Source organism: Schistocerca nitens, chromosome 4 (genome assembly GCF_023898315.1).
Source record: "Schistocerca nitens isolate TAMUIC-IGC-003100 chromosome 4, iqSchNite1.1, whole genome shotgun sequence".
NCBI lineage: Eukaryota > Metazoa > Arthropoda > Insecta > Orthoptera > Acrididae > Schistocerca > Schistocerca nitens.
In genome coordinates this window covers 402,085,817-402,106,251 of record NC_064617.1, presented here as the reverse complement: position 1 = coordinate 402,106,251, position 20,435 = coordinate 402,085,817, and the positions used below count along the sequence as shown (strand labels likewise).

Below are 20,435 nucleotides of genomic sequence, written 5' to 3'. Positions count from 1 at the left end.
AAGCCTCTCCTCGGATACTGACGTTTTGCAATGAAAGTTAAGCCATTCTTTCATTTGTGTTCCCCTGTTTCGGTGACGACGCCAAAGATACTAATCGCAAGAGAAACAGTTTCAAGGTCTGTGATGACGAAAAGATGTATTACTTTGTCACAATGTATGCAGTATGTTCACTAGAGGCGCTCCAGACATGTGGACTGCGTTATGATGACCTACCTTTTTCAGTTTTCAATATGTTTACTACAGAAAAGCAGAATTAATTGTGACAATTACTGATTTATGATGTTCAATCTGTTGTGTCTAGACCATACAGCCTAGACACAATGCTGTAGCCGATAGGGCACGCAAGGCTAACGCAGACGGGCGTGAAGTCTGGAACATGAGAACTTATAAATGAATAAGAAGAAAAGTACGTAGATGCTTGTTACTTAACTTTTAATTAGTCCTTGGAATACATCTCTCTTGAATATTAGTAAGCTATAGGCACTGATACAAATGGCGCCTTGCTAGGTGGTCGCCAATTAACTTAGCAGAGGGCTATTCTACTGTCTATCTCTCGGCAAATGAGAGCAAGGCTTAGCACGTCCAATCGCTAGCTATGTTGTCCGTACAACTGGGGCGAGGTCTCCTCAGTCTCTCGAGACCTGCCATGTGGTGGCGCTAGGTTTGCGATCACACAGTGGCGACACGCGTGTCCGACATGTACTACAGGACCGCGGCCGATTTAAGTTACCACGTAGCAAGTGTGGTGTCTAGCGGTGACACCACATTCCTCCCCCGCAAATCGGCGAACGGTCGTGAGATAAGGCTTCCGCCCGCCGTGGGGAGGACCGCATGTTGACGTATGCGATGAGGTGGGGAGCCTAACAACAGGCGAGGCTGTGCCACCCGCACCCGGCCATTCGGTCCGAGGGGAGCTAGGAAACGCCTGAAAACCTAGTCCAGGGTGCACGTCAACATGCGGTGTATGCGCCCGTAATGAGACAGGAGGGGCCGAAGGGTCAACCTCCTTTGCGTCGGGGAATCCGACGCGCGATGACGACATCTGGTCCGGAGCTGGCAAGAGGTCCATGGCGGAGGACGGCTGGGCACGGGAAGCGAGCGGCGGCGCGTGACCCAGGGAGGCGCGTGGCGGTTGCAGCGACGCGTCCACTGCGAGCGGCGCCGGCGGCGGCTGCTGCGGCGGCGGCGGCGCGTCGCCATGAGGCAAAATGGAAGGCAGCGTCGGTAACACCTGGGGATGAGGCGAGCCAGTAGATGGGTCCCCAGGGCGCTGACCTGACGGCACCGTCGCTGAAAGCAGACGGGGAGCGGCAGAACCCAGGCGACGACAGAGGCGCAGCTGATTGAGATGCCGACGCACCTCACCAGAGGCCCCCAAAATCAAATACATCGCGTGGCCGAGGCAGCGAAGAATGCGCCCTGCGAGCCAACGCCGTGAACCGCGATAGGTGCGATAATAGACAACGTCGCCAGGAGCAAAAGCAGGAGTCTGCCGCTGCACAGGAACCTGATGTGGCGGATGCAGCAAAGACATCAAGGTGCGATGAGAACGACCATGGAGCAATTCAGCCGGCGAGCGACCATCGCGGGGCTGAGAGCGATACGAAGACAAAAAGAGCAACAAAGCGTCCTCCCGAGAATGCGATTCTTTCAGTTTCAACATCTGTGACTTGAAAGTCCGGACCAATCGTTCAGCGGCACCATTTGACTGAGGCGAAAACGGCGCGGATGTCAGATGTTGAATACCATTGGCCTTGCAAAAAGACTGAAATTCGGCGGACATGAATTGTGGGCCATTGTCGGAAACAATAGTCTGCGGAAGACCTTCAATGCAAAAGATAGCAGACAAGGCTTGGATTGTGGCAGAAGACGTCGTGGAAGACATCCGGACAACAAAAGGAAAATTACTGAAAGCATCGACCACAACCAACCATCGAGCATTCCAGAATGGACCAGCAAAATCGATGTGCAAACGTTGCCAAGGGGAAGTGGCTTTCGGCCATGCAAAGAATTTCCGCGGTGGTGCGGATTGTTGTTCGGCACACGCCACGCAAGAGGAGCACATATTCGTAATCGCAGTATCGATTCCGAACCAAGTACAGTGCTGACGAGCAAGTTGTTTCGTACGCACTATACCCCAATGTCCGTGGTGGAGAAGCTTTAAGACAGAGGACTGTAACGAACGTGGGACCACGACTCTGGACTGATCATTATCGGAACGCAACAACAAAACACCACGTCGGACAAAAAGTCTCTCCTTGTGAGCAAGAAAACGACGAACCAAAGGATCCTCGATCCGTGACTTGGACAAGGGCCATTGCGTAGCAACAAAACGCAAAACAGTAGCAAGGACAGGGTCAGCAGCTGTGGCTGCAGCTACACGACGAAAATCAATCGGAAACGATTCGACCACGTCATCGGTTTCCGAATCAATGAACATGCAAGCAAGTTCGGAAGAATCGAATGCTTTATCCTCAGCAACAGGCAAACGGGACAACGCATCAGCGTTTCCGTGCTTAGCAGTGGACCGATACAAGATATCGTAGCGGTACTGCGAGAGAAAAAGTGACCAGCGAATGAATTTCTGCGCTGTACGTGGAGGTACAGGCTTGGCCGGATGAAAAAGCGATGTCAAAGGTTTGTGGTCCGTGATGATGGTAAAGTGACGACCATACAAGAAATCGTGAAACTTTGTAACACCAAACACGAGAGCTAAAGCTTCTTTCTCTATCTGTGAATAATTTCTTTGCGCAGATGAGAGCAATTTGGACGCAAAGGCAATAGGGCGATCATGCGAGCCATCCTTGTGCGCAAGCACAGCACCGATCCCGAAATCCGATGCATCTACCATCAACAAAAGGGGTTTCTGGGGATCGAATGGCGTAAGGCACTTATTTGAAAGTAACGCCGATTTCAACTGGCGAAAGGCGCGTTCGCATTCCGTCGTCCAGACGAACGGAACACCTTTACGGCGTAAGCGATGAAGCGGAGCTGAAATGGAAGAAGCATTGCGCACAAACTTTGCATAATAATTAATTTTACCCAGCACACTCTGTAGTTGTTTAACATCCCGTGGCGAAGGCAACTCCTGTATGGCACGGAGGTGCTCTGGACTCGGATGTATACCTTGGGCATTTATGACATGCCCCAGGTAGGGTAAGTCCCGAGCAAAAAACACACATTTGTCCTTCCTCAAGCGAAGACCATTCTGACGCAAGACCTGAAATAATGTTCGGAGATTTTGCAAATGTTCGGCTTCTGTCTTTCCTGAGATCACAATATCGTCCAGATAGTTCGCAGCAGTAGGGACCGACGCACAAACAGTTTGTAAATATTGCTGAAACAAAGCAGGGGCGGATGTACACCCGAACGGTAGTCTTTTGAAGCGATACAAGCCAAGATGCGTGTTAACCACTAAGAGGCGCTGGGATTCTGCGTCCACAGGTATTTGCAAGTACGCATCTGCTAGGTCCAATTATGAAAAATATTTTCCCGGGCACAGTTTGTCAAAAAGATCTTCCGGGCGGGGCAAAGGAAAAGTGGCAGTCACAAGTTGTGGATTCACTGTTGCCTTGAAGTCCACACAAAGTCTCAGTTTACCGGAAGGTTTTGGCAAAATTACTAAGGGTGAGGCCCAGAGAGAAGCCTGCACACGTTCAATTACACCTTGAGATTCTAAATCGGCTAATGTTCTGGCGACCTCATCACGCAATGCGTGGGGAACATTGCGCGCTCTGAAAAATTTCGGTTGCGCGTTTTCTTGCAGTTCCAAATGCGCTTCATAGTTCTTAGCGCAACCAAGGCCCGGTGCAAAAATGTCTGCAAATTCTTCACAAAGACTAGAAACACTGGCGGAAGGCACAGTCTGATTCACTGATAGGACCTGATTTACTACAGACATATTAAACAAGTGAAACAAATCTAAACCAAACAAGTTCACTGCAGTAGAAGAACGAAGAACGTAAAATGAAACAAGTTTCGTTTGTCCCTTGTATGTTGCAAGAAGGCTGCACTGTCCTAACACAGGGATATGCTGTCCTGAGTAACTATGTAACTTAACATTTGCGGCACGCAATGGCGGTTTGCCCAGTTGTTTGTACGCGTCGTGATTGAGCAATGAAACTGCAGCTCCGGTATCGAGCTGGAATGGTATCACTTTGCCTTCAATGTCTAAGTCCACAAAAAGTTTATTGTCCTGCTGACGACAAGAGCGACTGTCACGTGCACTTTGAACTGATACAGGTACAGAAGCACTTGCGACTTCACGGGATTTTCGGCGACGTCGACGCACACTGTTTGTGGGACGAACACAGTCACCGTTAGCTAAAGTGTCACTGGACGGGTGGGAATGAACTACATGAATGTCCATGGGCGAAGGTCCACGAGCCTGATTGTCCTGGGTTCGATTCTGGCGCGAAGCAAAGGGCCTGGAATTATTGTGATTGTCTGATCTAAGCTTTTTCTGGCAAACACTTTGAACATGTCCTTTCTTTTGACAGTAAAAGCAAATAGCTTGGCGTGACGGGCAATTTTCACGCGAATGTCTAGTGGCACACCACGGGCATGATTTCACTGCAGTTACTTGCTTACGCGGCGCACGTGTTTGCAAGGTAGGCTGCCGCTGCTGTGACGGGCGCGAGGGCCGCATAGCGTCCCGTGCAGCGGGCCCGGCGGGCCGGTTAATGTGACACACTGCTGGCGAAGATTCAAATGAGTCCTGAGCAGAGTCAAGTGTGTCTTGCCTATCCAATATGTCTATCACTTGTTGAAGGGAGGGATTTACTAGTTTCAAAATCTGTTCCCGTATGCGAACATCAGAAACGTTCTGTGCAATTGCATCACGCACCATAGTATCTGAATAAGGGAGGCCACATTCACATTCAAACGCACACTCCCTAGTAAGTCCTTGCAAAGTTGCAACCCACTCCCTATTAGTCTGACCGGCCGTACGTTTTGTACGAAAGAACGTATACCGTTTTGCAACGACATTCACTGTTTCTTTGAAATAGGCATCTAAAGCAGACAAAATTTCTTCGTAGGCCAGAGTTGCTACGTCGCGTCGGGGAACAATTTCACTATCACACGGTAGGTAGACACACCGACACAAGAAAGCAAAAACGGCTGCCGCTCGTTACCTTGAATTCTGTAGGCTGTTAGATGAAACTGGAACTGGCGGGACCATTCTTGCCATGTTTCTTCGGCCGCCACGTATGGCCTAAAGGGAGGTGCAACAGCGTTTTGTGGCAGCGGTAGCGAAGAAGCGGCGGCTGCCGCATCGGGTTGCAGCGCACGTTGACCCTGGACGAGCTGTCCAAGTGCATCCAATAACGCCTGCGTCTGCTGATTCTGCAAGCGATAAAATTCGGACAGTACATCCGGAGAATGTGGCGAAGCCATGACACAAACGAATTAATACAAACTCTTTTTCTCGTCGCCAATAATGTTGTGTCTAGACCATACAGCCTAGACACAATGCTGTAGCCGATAGGGCACGCAAGGCTAACGCAGACGGGCGTGAAGTCTGGAACATGAGAACTTATAAATGAATAAGAAGAAAAGTACGTAGATGCTTGTTACTTAACTTTTAATTAGTCCTTGGAATACATCTCTCTTGAATATTAGTAAGCTATAGGCACTGATACAAATGGCGCCTTGCTAGGTGGTCGCCAATTAACTTAGCAGAGGGCTATTCTACTGTCTATCTCTCGGCAAATGAGAGCAAGGCTTAGCACGTCCAATCGCTAGCTATGTTGTCCGTACAACTGGGGCGAGGTCTCCTCAGTCTCTCGAGACCTGCCATGTGGTGGCGCTAGGTTTGCGATCACACAGTGGCGACACGCGGGTCCGACATGTACTACAGGACCGCGGCCGATTTAAGTTACCACCTAGCAAGTGTGGTGTCTAGCGGTGACACCACACAATCTGCACCCGGAGGATATGAGTATTGTTAGTAACTACGCTGTAGTTCTGAAACGCGAATAAACCTATTGACATATTTTTGGTATTAAGGCCCTCATTTGCCGTATCTTTCAGACAGAAGAGGTGCTCACTTCCACGTCAGGCTTGAGAGTGCCTGGTGAAACGAATTCTTCCCGCTCACAGTACAACTTAAACTAGGTGGAAACATGGAATATGTTTGGCAACGGTGTGACTACCGAATTACTTCATGGATTACATATAAATTTGCTGACAAATTCACTTGATATTTCCTTGTCAGTTTGATTGAATAATCTGAGCTAATTTGTTTAAAGGTGTGACATCGGTGTATCACTATATGCTTCTGACTCTAGGGAGGTAATTCCATACGGAAATTGCAACCAGTCTCGTCCTTTACGTTGCAGTTTATCACATCTATCTACCACTGAGACAATAAGGTAGAAACACTCACAGCAGTGTTTCTACATTACCTACGTGTATGCTTCTGAATCGAGTGCTGCTTTGGGTGACGTTACAAGTCTCGTTGAAGGCCAGTTTTATAGCCGTTTCGTGTCAGAGCTACAGGCAGTCAGATTGCATATCAATAAATAAATTATAACAGTGAAATACCAAATTTGCGTACTCTTTCAGTGGGACGTGTGACAGCAAATAAACACAGACCCTTTTTGACCTCCTGTGTAATATCTTATTGATTCATGCTTGCTCATGTTACAGAACTTACTCTTTTATTAAAATAGACTTACGTCGTAAGGTTCCCAAGGTAATCTTAATTATAGTTCTTAGTTGTTGGCAACAAACACCAGCTGGGATAGACACGACACTGGGGTTTCGTGGTGCACAACATCCTTCTAGAGGCGCGAGCTGCAAAATATTATCTTCACACTGCCCTTTGCTCGAAGAGATGTCTTTACTTACAGCTCAGCCATCAATGTCCTCATAAGAAGTTAACATAAAGTCGCCCATAACAATATTGTATAGGATTTCTCAATGAGCGGAATGATGACGCCCTGGCTAAAATGCAGAAATAATCATCCTTTTGAGTTTTGTTGGTTTCAATTAGAGATTCTTGTACACCACTCGACTTCCCGACCTATTGAACGCAAATGGCGTACTGCAGTTAAGGGTCACGGTTCATCACATATGTCAGTTATCGAGACTTCCTGAATGTAGAAAATGAGTCATGACGGAACGAAGTTTCTTGAAGCTGTAAAATCCTGTGCTGACGTGTTTTGCTCAAAAGCTCTCGCTCCACACACACAGTGCAAGTGTTCCGAGCTGCCTTGCTGCCATTACACCTCTGTTAAACCCAGGGCAGACAATAATGTATGTTGAAAATGTTCGACATTTTCCACTTGCTAGTCTATTTTACAACTCTTGAACAACGTTCATAAATTTCGAGCATTAATAATCCAAAATGTAACTGCAAGATAAAAGACTTCATATTAGAAGATGCCACTTGATGAACACAATTATAGCACCGCGTTCACCTGGTCGTACGACGCCTGTCGAAATTGGCAGTAGCCGGCTCCCGGGGGCCGCTGTAGGACGAGGAAATACCAGAGCTTAAACTTGGTCTTGACACCGCCGCGACCTGTGTGGCGTAATTGTTGTGGAGAATTCTGATATTACGGGTGGATCACGAAGTGAATGGAAGTACTTTTGAGCTGCATCCAACTTCTTTTTCAGACAGCCGAAATGCGATTTAAAGAACAACTAATGGAATGGATTCGATCTCGCGACTTCGAGGTTACATTGCGCGATGTTTAACACTAGCCAACAAGCTTTTCCAGCTTTGCATTGTCTCGAGTAGAGGGCAACACTTCCTCTACATATTTTCGCACTCTGCAGTGTTATCAGATCGTGCATATCGCCGGACTTAGAATTCTGAGGTGCGATTTGCTTTATTGGCCACCATAAGTGAACGACTCAAGACTTAGCATTCTGCAGCAGCCGGCGGGCGATCAGTTTATTTTGTCTATGACTGTACGTTCGCAAGACCACTACTGCCAGCCGTCATGTACAGTGGCTAGATTCCTGCTAAGTCTTTCTGCAGTATTGTAGCCCTATTACACGACATCCTTTAAACACTGCGAGGTGCTGATAATACTGTAGTTATTGACTTCAAGGTATTCTTGTATAAAATCAACACACCACATGTGTTTAAAGCAAACCTGATTTGCATATTCTTAAAGGTATTACTAGTGCCACTCTTATGCGACTGGCACGAAATTTGAATATACATCACCTTTCAAACGTAAGACACGGCTAGCAATTTTCGTTTATGTCGCACAACACCTACTTGATGTTGAGATTTTTTTTCCATCATTGTGCAGGGTGTTACTAAAAGGTACTGCCAAACTTTCAGGAAACATTCCTCACAAACGAATAAAGAAAAGATGTTATGTGGACATGTGTTCGGAAACGCTTAATTTCCATGTTAGAGCTCATTTTAGTTTCGTTCTTCCACCTACGCTCAATGGAGCACGTTATCATGATTTCATATGGGATACTCTACCTGTGCTGCTAGAACATGTGCCTTTACAAGTACGACACAGCATGTGGTTCATGCACGATGGAGCTCCTGCACATTTCAGTCGAAGTGTTCGTACGCTTCTCAACAACAGATTCGGTGACCGATGGATTGGTAGAGGCGGACCAATTCCATGGCCTCCACGCTGTCCTGACCTCAACCCTCTTGACTTTCATTTATGGGGGCATTTGAAAGCTCTTGTCTACGCAACCCCGGTACCAAATGTAGAGACTCTTCGTGCTCGTATTGTGGACGGCTGTGATACAATACGCCATTCTCCAGGGCTTCATCAGCGCATTAGGGATTCCATGCGACGGAGGGTGGATGCATGTATCCTCGCTAACGGAGGACATTTTGAATATTTCCTTTGACAAAGTGTTTGAAGACACGCTGGTACGTTCAGTTGCTGTGTGTTTCCATTCCATGATTAATGTGATTTGAAGAGAAGTAATAAAATGAGCTCTAACATGGAAAGTAAGCGTTTCCGGACACATGTCCACATAACATATTTTCTTTCTTTTTGTGTGAGGAATGTTTCCTGAAAGTTTGGCCGTACCTTTTTGTAACACCCTGTATAATGACTTCGCAACTGTCGAAATTGTATTTTCTGTGATCAGGCAATTTTTCGAATGATGATGTTAAAGTTCACAGATGTTGAAAGACTGTTGTTTTGTATTATTTTCTGATTTTTCATGTCTATATTTTGGAAAAATATGATAAAAGCGATATGTATTTCTTGTCTCGGATGTGTCACTATTTAAAGAGCGTACAATTGAAACAACAAAGAAGTTATTTTGGTAGAAAATAGTCCCTGACAAAAACAGGCATCATATGTTCTCATACATTCGTGCAGTTCCGCGTCCTGATACGGAAAGGCGTTGAGGTCAGAGCAGTACACAACGCTTGCCTAAGCTGTCCTAACTATCTCTCTGCTGTTGTCGCAGCAATTTCCATCACACGAAACACGGTTGTAAAATACGTTGGTCAGTTCAGCTTATCAGTAGCAATTAGCCAGGTGTATAGAGCGTAGTGCTCTGCAAAAGCCATCCAGTGTACCTGCGTGCACGACGGTGGAAGCAGACCTCATTATGGAAGAATACAAGGTATTTTGGTTCTCTGAGGTAATGGTCAAACTGACCTGCCGAGTTCCTCAGTCGATGTTAACGTTTCTTATATACTAAACAGACAGTTATCCCTTTACTATCATTAGTAGTACTTCTGCCACGTTTACTTTTGCTATATTCTCTTCGAAAATAAATGTGAGTTACTTGCTGGAGCTGGTTTTCAGAGACTTCTCTTTCTCTACTCATGTTACACAAATATAAAAATCTGTCATGATAGGGGGAACTGATTTGAACGAACGTTCGCCGTCAGTGTTGTATTTTTCAGTGGCTGTTTCTAGCAGGATCAGAACAGAAAACGCCTCGCGCCGTTGTAGCAGTTATTTCTGAAGCATGTCGCTGAACGTGTTAGTTGAACTACAAGTACTTCATGCAAAATTCTTCCCAGTATAAATAGCAATCGAATCCTAAAAACAATTTTTTTTAAATTCAGTACGGTTACTTACATAAAACTCAACAAGAAGGAGAGATATCAGGATTCTGCCATTGTGAATGTGTCTATTTTCAGGCAGCAGCTGTACACAACAACATTAATGAAAATACGAAGTTTGAAGATATAATAGAAGAACTGGGGAGTGATGGAAAGTTCCAGTTACAAATGAATATCATTTTCAATTTCATCGCAATATTATTTTCAACAATGTCTTCATACGCCAAGATAATTGCTCTGACAGTACCTGAACACTGGTGCCACGTTCCAGGAAGAGAATCTACAAATCTAACAGTGGAAATGTGGAAGAATCTCACAATTCCAAAGTAAGTAACTAACCCATTTTATTTAGTTAAACGTTTGTACCTACAACACAGCAAAAAGCTGGACTTGAATGATTTAACAGTATACAATGTTTTATAAACTTCTTGGATACATTAATGATTCAGCGGCAGAATTACACATTAAAACATAAGAGGGGCCAGCAAAGTGTTTTTCACTGAGATGGGAAACGGAGGGGGTCTCGAATGAGCGGTACATTGAGGACTGTAAAATGAATAATGACAATATTTGTTTGACGAATTTGTGACATAAATAAATCGAAATGCTCTGTTCAGTTTTGTTTGAAATTAAGTAGGAATTGGAAACGCTGGATACTTAATATTTTCAAGCAAAAGAATCGGTTGAAAAGCTAACGATGTTGTTTTAAAATCCGAATTGGGATTGGAAAGGGGAAGGCTCAGTGCAGGCTACATTCGATATTAAATACGCTTGCTGAAATCTTACTGACAGTTTCATTCTGTAGGGTACAGCGAAAAATATAAATTAAGCATATGAGCAATTTGAAGATTTTTAGTTAGAACCAATGTGTAAACACTGAAGCCGATAAAGCAATAAATTAAATCCTTCAATTTTTGGCATTATGTTTTCCTTCTATAACTGAACGTACGCGGTTTCAGTAAATATTGTTAAATTATAACTACAAATTGATACTGAAAGTTAAATTTCAGTCTCAATGTTCGTTTTGGTATTTATGCTAAGATGAGTTCGGGAGTCTTTGAAAAGGACATTTGGGGTATGGACTTCATCGAAAGGGCGAAACGTCTTTTAATTTCCTATTATCATCTGACTCTTAGATTCTACAACAGGCTGCTTTCGACATTTAGTGTATTAGTTGGTTAATTAGTTATAAGTTCTATGTATCGTTTGTACGCTTGATTGTAATGTTGAGGAACAAGTCATTTTACATTCATATTATCGATTTATATGTAAATATGGTTACATGCCGAGCATTAAATTGTGTTTTTTTATACATACATCAATGAGTAATTCTCACCCATCACTTTTTACACATCACACAAACAGAAATTTTTATACGGCATGTTGTTGTTGTAGCTGTGGTCTTCAGTCCTGAGACTGGTTTGATGCAGCTCTCCATGCTACTCTATCCTGTGCAAGCTTCTTCATCTCCCAGTACTTACTGCAACCTACATCCTTCTGAATCAGCTTAGTGTATTCATGTCTTGGTCTCCCTCTACGATTTTTACCCTCCACGCTGCCCTCCAATGCTAAATTTGTGATTCCTTGATGCCTCAAAACATGTCCTACCAACCGATCCCTTCTTCTAGTCAAGTTTTGCCACAAACTTCTCTTCTCCCCAATCCTATTCAATACCTCCTCATTAGTTACGTGATCTACCCACCTTATCTTCAGCATTCTTCTGTAGCACCACATTTCGAAAGCTTCTATTCTCTTCTTGTCCAAACTAGTTATCGTCCATGTTTCACTTCCATACATGGCTACACTCCATACAAATACTTTCAGAAACGACTTCCTGACACTTAAATCTATACTCGATGTTAACAAATTTTTCTTATTCAGAAACGATTTCTTTGCCATTGCCAGTCTACATTTTATATCCTCTCTACTTCGACCATCATCAGTTATTTTACTCCCTAAATAGCAAAACTCCTTTACTACTTCAAGTGTCTCATTTCCTAATCTAATTCCCTCAGCATCACCCGATTTAATTTGACTACATTCCATTATCCTCGTTTTGCTTTTGTTGATGTTCATCTTATATCCTCCTTTCAAGACACTGTCCATTCCGTTCAACAGGTCTTCCAAGTCCTTTGCTGTCTCTGACAGAATTACAATGTCATCGGCGAACCTTACTTCTCCATGAATTTTAATACCTACTCCGAATTTTTCTTTTGTTTCCTTTACTGCTTGCTCAATATACAGATTGAATAACATCGGGGAGAGGCTACAACCCTGTCTCACTCCTTTCCCAACCACTGCTTCCCTTTCATGCGCCTCGACTCTTATAACTGCCATCTGGTTTCCGTACAAATTGTAAATAGCCTTTCGCTCCCTGTATTTTACCCCTTCCACCAGCAGATTTGAAAGAGAGTATTCCAGTTAACATTGTCAAAAGCTTTCTCTAAGTCTACAAATGCTAGAAACGTAGGTTTGCCTTTTCTTAATCTTTCTTCTAAGATAAGTCGTAAGGTTAGTATTGCCTCACGTGTTCCAACATTTCTACGGAATCCAAACTGATCTTCCCCGAGGTCGGCTTCTACTAGTTTTTCCATTCGTCTGTAAAGAATTCGCGTTAGCATTTTGGAGCTGTGACTTATTAAACTGATAGTTCGGTAATTTTCACATCTGTCAACACCTGCTTTCTTTGGGATTGGAATTATTACATTCTTCTTGAAGTCTGTGGGTATTTCGCCTGTCTTATACATCTTGCTCACCAGATGGTAGATTTTTGTCATGACTGGCTCTCCCAAGGCCATCAGTAGTTCTAATGGAATGTTGTCTACTCCTGGGGCCTTGTTTCGACTCAGGTCTTTCAGTGCTCTGTCAAACTCTTCACGCAGTATCTTATCTCCCATTTCGTCTTCATCTACATCCTCTTCCATTTCCATAATATTGTCCTCAAGTACATTGCTGTTGTATAAACCCTCTATATACTCCTTCGACCTTTCTGCCTTCCCTTCTTTCCTTAGAACTGGGTTGCCATCTGAGCTCTTGATATTCATACAAGTGGTTCTCTTCTCTCCAAAGGTCTCTTTAATTTTCCTGTAGGCAGTATCTATCTTACCTCTAGTGAGACAAGCCTCTACATCCTTACATTTGTCCTCTAGCCATCCCTGCTTAGCCATTTTGCACTTCGTGTCGATCTCATTTTTGAGACGTTTGTATTCCTTTTTGCCTGCTTCATTTACTGCATTTTTATATTTTCTCCTTTCATCAATTAAATTCAATATTTCTTCTGTTACCCAAGGATTTCTATTAGCCCTCGTCTTTTTACCTACTTGATCCTCTGCTGCCTTCACTACTTCATCCCTCAGAGCTACCCATTCTTCTTCTACTGTATTTCTTTCCCCCATTCCTGTCAATTGTTCCCTTATGCTCTCCCTGAAACTCTGTACAACCTCTGGTTCTTTCAGTTTATCCAGGTCCCATCTCCTTAAATTCCCATCTTTTTTGCAGTTTCTTCAGTTTCAATCTGCAGTTCATAACCAATATATTGTGGTCAGAATCCACATCTGCCCCTGGAAATGTCTTACAATTTAAAACCTGGTTCCTAAATCTCTGTCTTACCATTATATAATCTGTCTGATACCTTTTAGTATCTCCAGGATTCTTCCAGGTATACAACCTTCTTTTATGATTCTTGAACCAAGTGTTAACTATGATTAAGTTATGCTCTGTGCAAAATTCTACAAGGCGGCTTCCTCTTTCATTTCTTCCACCCCAATCCATATTCACCTACTATGTTTCCTTCTCTCCCTTTTCCTACTGACGAATTCCAGTCACCCATGACTATTAAATTTTCGTCTCCCTTCACTACTTGAATAATTTCTTTTATCTCGTCATACATTTCATCAATTTCTTCATCATCTGCAGAGCTAGTTGGCATATAAACTTGTACTACTGTAGTTGGCATGGGCTTTGTGTCTATCTTGGGCACAATAATGCGTTCACTATGCTGTTTGTAGTAGCTAACCCGCACTCCTATTTTTTTATTCATTATTAAACCTACTCCTGCATTACCCCTATTTGATTTTGTATTTATAACCCTGTAATCACCTGAGCAAAAGTCTTGTTCCTCCTGCCACCGAATTTCACTAATTCCCACTATATCTAACTTTAACCTATCTATTTCCCTTTTTAAATTTTCGAACCTACCTGCCCGATTAAGGGATCTGACATTCCACGCTCCGATCCGTAGAACGCTAGTTTTCTTTCTCCTGATAACGACGTCCTCTTGAGTAGTCCCCGCCCGGAGATCCGAATGGGGGACTACTTTACCTCCGGAATATTTTACCCAAGAGGACGAAATGATCATTTAATCATACAGTAAAGCTGCATGTCCTCGGGAAAAATTACGGCTGTAGTTTCCCCTTTCTTTCAGCCGTTCACAGTACCAGCACAGCAGGGCCGTTTTGGTTGTTACAAGGCCAGATCAGTCAATCATCCAGACTGTTGCCCCTGCAACTACTGAAAAGGCTGCTGCCCCTCTTCAGGAACCACATGTTTGTCTGGCCTCTCAACAGATACCCCTCCGTTGTGGTTGCACCTACGGTACGGCCATCTGTATCGCTGAGGCACGCAAGCCTCCCCACCAACGGCAAGGTCCATGGTTCATGGGGAGGCTGGTTTCTGTACAAATTCAGAATTTGAATGAGAGTACTCCAGTTAACATTGTCAAAAGCTTTCTCTAAGTCTACGAATGCTAGAAACGTAGGTTTGCCTTTTCTTAATCTTTCTTCTAAGATAAGTCGTAAGGTTAGTATTGCCTCACGTGTTCCAACATTTCTACGGAATCCAAACTGATCTTCCCCGAGGTCCGCTTCTACCAGTTTTTCCATTCGTCTGTAAAGAATTCGCGTTAGTATTTTGCAGCTGTGACTTATTAAACTGATAGTTAGGTAATTTTCACATCTGTCAATACATGCTTTCTTTGGGATTGGAATTATTATATTCTTCTTGAAGTCTGAGGGTATTTCGCCTGTCTCATACATCTTGCTCACCAGATGGTAGAGTTTTGTCATTACTGGCTCTCCCAAGGCCATCAGTAGTTCTAATGGAATGTTGTCTACTCCCGGGGCCTTGTTTCGACTCAGGTCTTTCAGTGCTCTGTCAAACTATTCACGCAGTATCTTATCTCCCATTTCGTTTTCATCTACATCCTCTTCCATTTCCATAATATTGTCCTCAAGTACATTGCCCTTGTATAAACCCTCTATATACTCCTTCGACCTTTCTGTCTTCCCTTCTTTCCTTAGAACTGGGTTGCCATCTGAGCTATTGATATTCATACAAGCGGTTCTCTTCTCTCCAAAGGTCTCTTTAATTTTCCTGTAGGCAGTATCTATCTTACCCCTAGTGAGACAAGCCTCTACATCCTTACATTTGTCCTCTAGCCATCCCTGCTTAGCCTTTTTGCACTTCGTGTCGATCTCATTTTTGAGACGTTTGTATTCCTTTTTGCCTGCTTCATTTACTGCATTTTTATATTTTCTCCTTTCATCAATTAAATTCAATATTTCTTCTGTTACCCAAGGATTTCTATTAGCCCTCGTCTTTTTACCTACTTGCTCGTCTGCTGCCTTCAAACATTGTTCCATACAATATTAGTTAATAAAAATAAGTGGAATACTCTAACTTACTGATTTGTCTCTCCCTAAGTTTGGCAATAATGCGAACTGCAAATGTGGCTGAACTTCATTGTTTTAAAGGTTCAAAAACTTTTTATCCAGTTTAAATTCTCATCAAAGTGGAAACCTAAAACTTTTATGCTTCCACCTTAGTCATGTTTTCCTCACTATGATTTGCATTTATCACTGGTCCAGAAACTGCAGACGTGCAGAACTAAATATACCGTGTCTTTTTAAAACTGAGAGAAGGACCATTTGTAGAAAATTACTCATTAGTTATCATTTCTTCTTATGCTGTAGGTATGTTTCTATTGATTACTTACAAATGTCGTCCCCAAAAATAACTAATCATGTTTGTTGTATATACAATTTTCTTAATTTCAGAAACGAAAATGGGTGACACAACCATGTGACTAGATTTTACATGGGTTGCACATACTCTTGAACACCTTGTCTCTATTTTCTCTACTACATTAATGGAACAATTATTAAACATACCTACTACCTGTGACTGATACTTTAAAGACTTTCCATTTATGTCAATAGTTATATTCTTATGTGAGCTTTTGTTACGTCTCTCGTTTCGTTACATTATACACAGACTTTAGCACGTCGAAGGCATTACTGACTTCTGACATAATGTGTCATACCTGACTTCCAATGACTCTTCTGAGCAATTCTGAGTAGTTTTCATAGTTTGCAACTGCTGTAAGAGCTTTACTTGCTGCTGCCAATACTTAACATTTTTGTATTTCTTTCACAAGATACTACAATACTTCTTGTGATCAATGGTTTTTTACATGTCTGTTTAACTGTTCTTTTCATTAATTTACGAAGGCGGTTCTTTCAGATAATGATATGAATTTATCATGGAACACATTAAACTTTACATCAACATTTGGTTCGCTTTTGAATTCATTCCAGGTCGTCTCTTGTGAACTATTCTAACAAATGTTTGTCCTGGAGACATAAATTATTCTGACTTCCACTGAGGGGAACATGTACTATAAGGTACAGTCTTATTTATACTAACTCATACTAACTCTTGATCAGAGAACTCATTTGTTAGTGGGTATACACTTATTCTATTACTTTGGGTGTAATCAAAGAAAACATTATCGATCTGCGTACGTAAAATTTAGTAAATAAAATTGTAGGATCGAAATAAAGTTCCCTGATCATTTCTGGTGTCAGAATCTGTAGATTGAAATCACCACCGACTATTAACTGCTTGTTATTGTCTGACAGATAAAACAGTAAGGAATCTATCTACTTAATAAGTAGTTCAGAATATCCAAGTTGGGTTCTACGTACAGTTACATTTAAAACTGATCTGTTCTTCAGTATCAAATAAGAAGAACAAGCTTCTTTACCTTGGTCTCTATAAAGCCTACTTGCTTCAACGTTTTAAAATTTGTGCTATATCCTTATATACGTAACAACTGAACTTTTTCTCATATTAATAGAGTATAATACAGTACAATGCTTTATACACATCGCTTTTGAGTTCTTTACGTATTATTGTACAATTTAGGATATATTCAATGTGTACGTCGTACTTTTAGTTTCTTGTGACCGTTTATCCGCAAAAATTTTGTGATTTAACCAATGTCTGAGTTTATTCTCCGGTTTACTGGAGATCGGTAACGCTGGAAACTAATACAACGTGTATAATGTGTTCCAAATTAAATAGCAATGCGAGAGCAGCAGGAGGAGCAAAAAACAGAGTAATGAAACTTTGATGAAATCAGGTCATAGAATTGTTACTATGTATCTGTCTTATTGAGAACATGCATTATAGCTTTCAGTCCGTATGAACACCCAGTTCGCACCCATCACCATCCCGTTTGACGCTGTTCAGTTGCCAACCGGCGAGTGTCGTTTGCGGTGTATTTGGGCTTGATTCAGTTCAGTGACTATGTAGTCATTCCTATGAAACTAAAAAGTTGGAGCTAGTTTCAGTTTTTACTGGAGATCGGTAACGTTTTTCCTAGTTTAATGACACAGTGTACCACACAGAAACATCATCTCACGTAATACACTACTGGCCATAAAACTGCTACACCACGAAGATGACGTGCTACAGACGCGAAATTTAACCGACAGGAAGAAGATGCTGTGATATGCAAATGGTTAGCTTTTCAGAGCATTCACACAAGGCTGGCGCCGGTGGCGACACCTACAACGTGCTGACACGAGGAATGTTTCCAACCGATTTCTCATATACAAACAGCAGTTGACCGGCGTTGCCTGCTGAAACGTTGTTGTGATGCCTCGTGCTAGGAGGAGAAATGCGTACCATCACGTTTCCGACTTTGATAAAGGTCGGATTGTAGCTTATCTCGATTGCGGTTTATCGTATCGCGACATTGCTGCTCGCGTTGGTCGAGGTCCAATGACTGTTAGCAGAATATGGAATCGGTGGGTTCAGGAGGGTAATACGGAACGCCGTGCTGGATCCCAACAGCCTCGTATCACTAGCAGTCGAGATGACAGGCATCTTATCCGCATGGCTGTAACGGATCATGCAGTCACGTCTCGATCCCTGAGTCAACTCATGGGGACGTTTGCAAGACAACAAACATCTGCACGAACAGTTCGACGACGTTTGCAGCAGCATGGACTATCAGCTCTGAGACCAGGCTGCGGTTACTCTTGACGCTGCATCACAGACAGGAGCGCCTGCGATGGTGTACTCAACGACGAACCTGGGTGCACGAATGGCAAAACGTCATTTTTTCGGATGAATCCAGGTTCTGTTTACAGCATCATCATAGTCGCATTCGTGTTTGGCGACATCGCGGTGAACGCACATTGGAAGCGTGTATTCGTCATCGCCCTACTGGCGTTTCACCCGGCGTGATGGTATAGGGTGCCACTGGTTACACGTGTCGGTCAGGTCTTGTTCGCATTGACGACACTTTCAACAGTGGACGTTATATTTCAGATGTGTTACGACCCGTGGCTCTACCCTTCATTCGATCCCTGCGAAACCCTACATTTCAGCAGAATAATGCACGACCGCATGTTGCAGGTCCTGTACGGGCTTTTCTGGATACAGAAAATGTTCGACTGCTGCCCTGGCCAGCACATTCTCCAGATCTCTCACCAATTGAAAACGTCTGGTCATTGGTGGCCGAGCAACTGGCTCGTCACAATACGCCAGTCACTACTCTTGATGAATTGTGGTATCGTGTTGAAGCTGCATGGGCAGCTGTACCTGTACAAGCCATCCAAGCTCTGTTTGACTCAATGCCCAGGCGTATCAAGGCCGTTATTACGGCCAGTAGTGGTTGTTCTGGGTACTGATTTCTCAGGATCTATGCACCCAAATTGCGTGAAAATGTAATTACACGTCAGTTCTAGTATAATATATTTGTCCAATGAATATCCGTTTATCATCTGCATTTCTTCTTGGTGTAGCAATTTTAATGGCCAGTTGTGTATGAACCGCCCCAACAAGTCTCACTCACTTCTACAACGGATTCGTTAATCTCTCGTGTCGTTGGCCCTCTAAGCTCACTGGCGAAATTAAGAAACAATATTTTATTAGTTGAAAAGAAAAGAAATGAATTTTGAAATTGGTGAACGGGTGAAGGTGAGTGCCGATTCAGTTTTATTTAGTGCAGGTCGTACAACGATTTAGGGGGGAAATTAGCTTTGGGACGGCTTGGAAGAAAAATCTGTGAGCACTGTGGCACGTGAGTAGAAGAAACTGTTACGTTGTACAAATACATTGCGTAGTAGACGAAAACTAGAACACTTTCTCGACAATAGTGAACTGTATGGTCCACGATCTTAGATAAACAATTGAGGGTGCAAGCAGAATAATTTAGTCATGCCAAGCACACCAACATAAGGGGTCTGGTCAAAACATGTGCGTAACTGTTTCTCGAATATCATCTTGCAACAGTTCTTGTACAAGAGGCCAGGTTGTAATAAATAGCCACCAATCAGACAGAACTCACAAATTTAGGCCAAAAAATGCAACTTCTTTTCTGCCTTGTGCCGACTGTTCACTACTACTACCCAAAAGACGATATCGTTAAATGGTTCAAATGGCTCTGAGCACTATGGGACTCAACATCTGAGGTCATCAGTCCAATAGAACTTAGAACTACTTAAACCTAACCTAGCCTAAGGACATTACACACAGCCATGCCTGAGGCAGGATTCGAACCTGCGATCGTAGCGGTCGCGCGGTTCCAGACTGAAGCGCCTAGAACCGCACGACCAAACGATATTGTTATCCCGGGCACAATTTTGCTGGAAGGAAAGGGAATGTCTGCAATATTCCTTGCCATGGGGAAACCTTGACAATGAATGTAGACGACGAATGCACAGAGGAAACTTGTGGGGAGCGAACTGCGGCAATGCGTAGCGCACTCTGTAACCATTTGCGTTATTGTAGAATCAAAGAGAAATGTGTCGGTAACGGAATTGAAGGTTCAAAACATTATGACCACTGCTCGCCGCGAGGAGGTAGGGAAAATTGGTAAACGGAGCAGAGACGAGTTAGGAATCGTTCTAGTGGCGATGCGGGACACAAATGTGGACATCCACCAGTATAAAAGATTTTGAGAAACGACTGATTTTTGCTCATCGACTGGGAACGAGCATTTAGCAGATGGAGAAGCTGGTGGGGTGTTCGCGTTCTGTCGAGAACATCTACGGAAAGTAGTTAGAGGACGGTGAAATCATCCACGAAAGTGGAAGTCGGAAGCTCGCTACCTGTGTAAAGCAGGATA

General features: G+C 43.3%; 1 protein-coding gene across 1 annotated transcript in view; it reads left to right on the top strand.

Moving 5' to 3' along the window:
• Nucleotides 1-9,538: 9,538 nt before the first annotated feature.
• The window catches only part of LOC126252340 (carcinine transporter-like), a 115,274-nt gene continuing 104,377 nt past the window's right edge, over nucleotides 9,539-20,435 (top strand). The window contains exons 1-2 of the mRNA XM_049953228.1: nucleotides 9,539-9,570; nucleotides 10,097-10,344. Of these exons, the coding sequence (XP_049809185.1) occupies nucleotides 9,556-9,570; nucleotides 10,097-10,344 (263 nt within the window). The 5' untranslated portion in view covers nucleotides 9,539-9,555. The remainder of the gene's footprint in view (nucleotides 9,571-10,096; nucleotides 10,345-20,435) is intronic.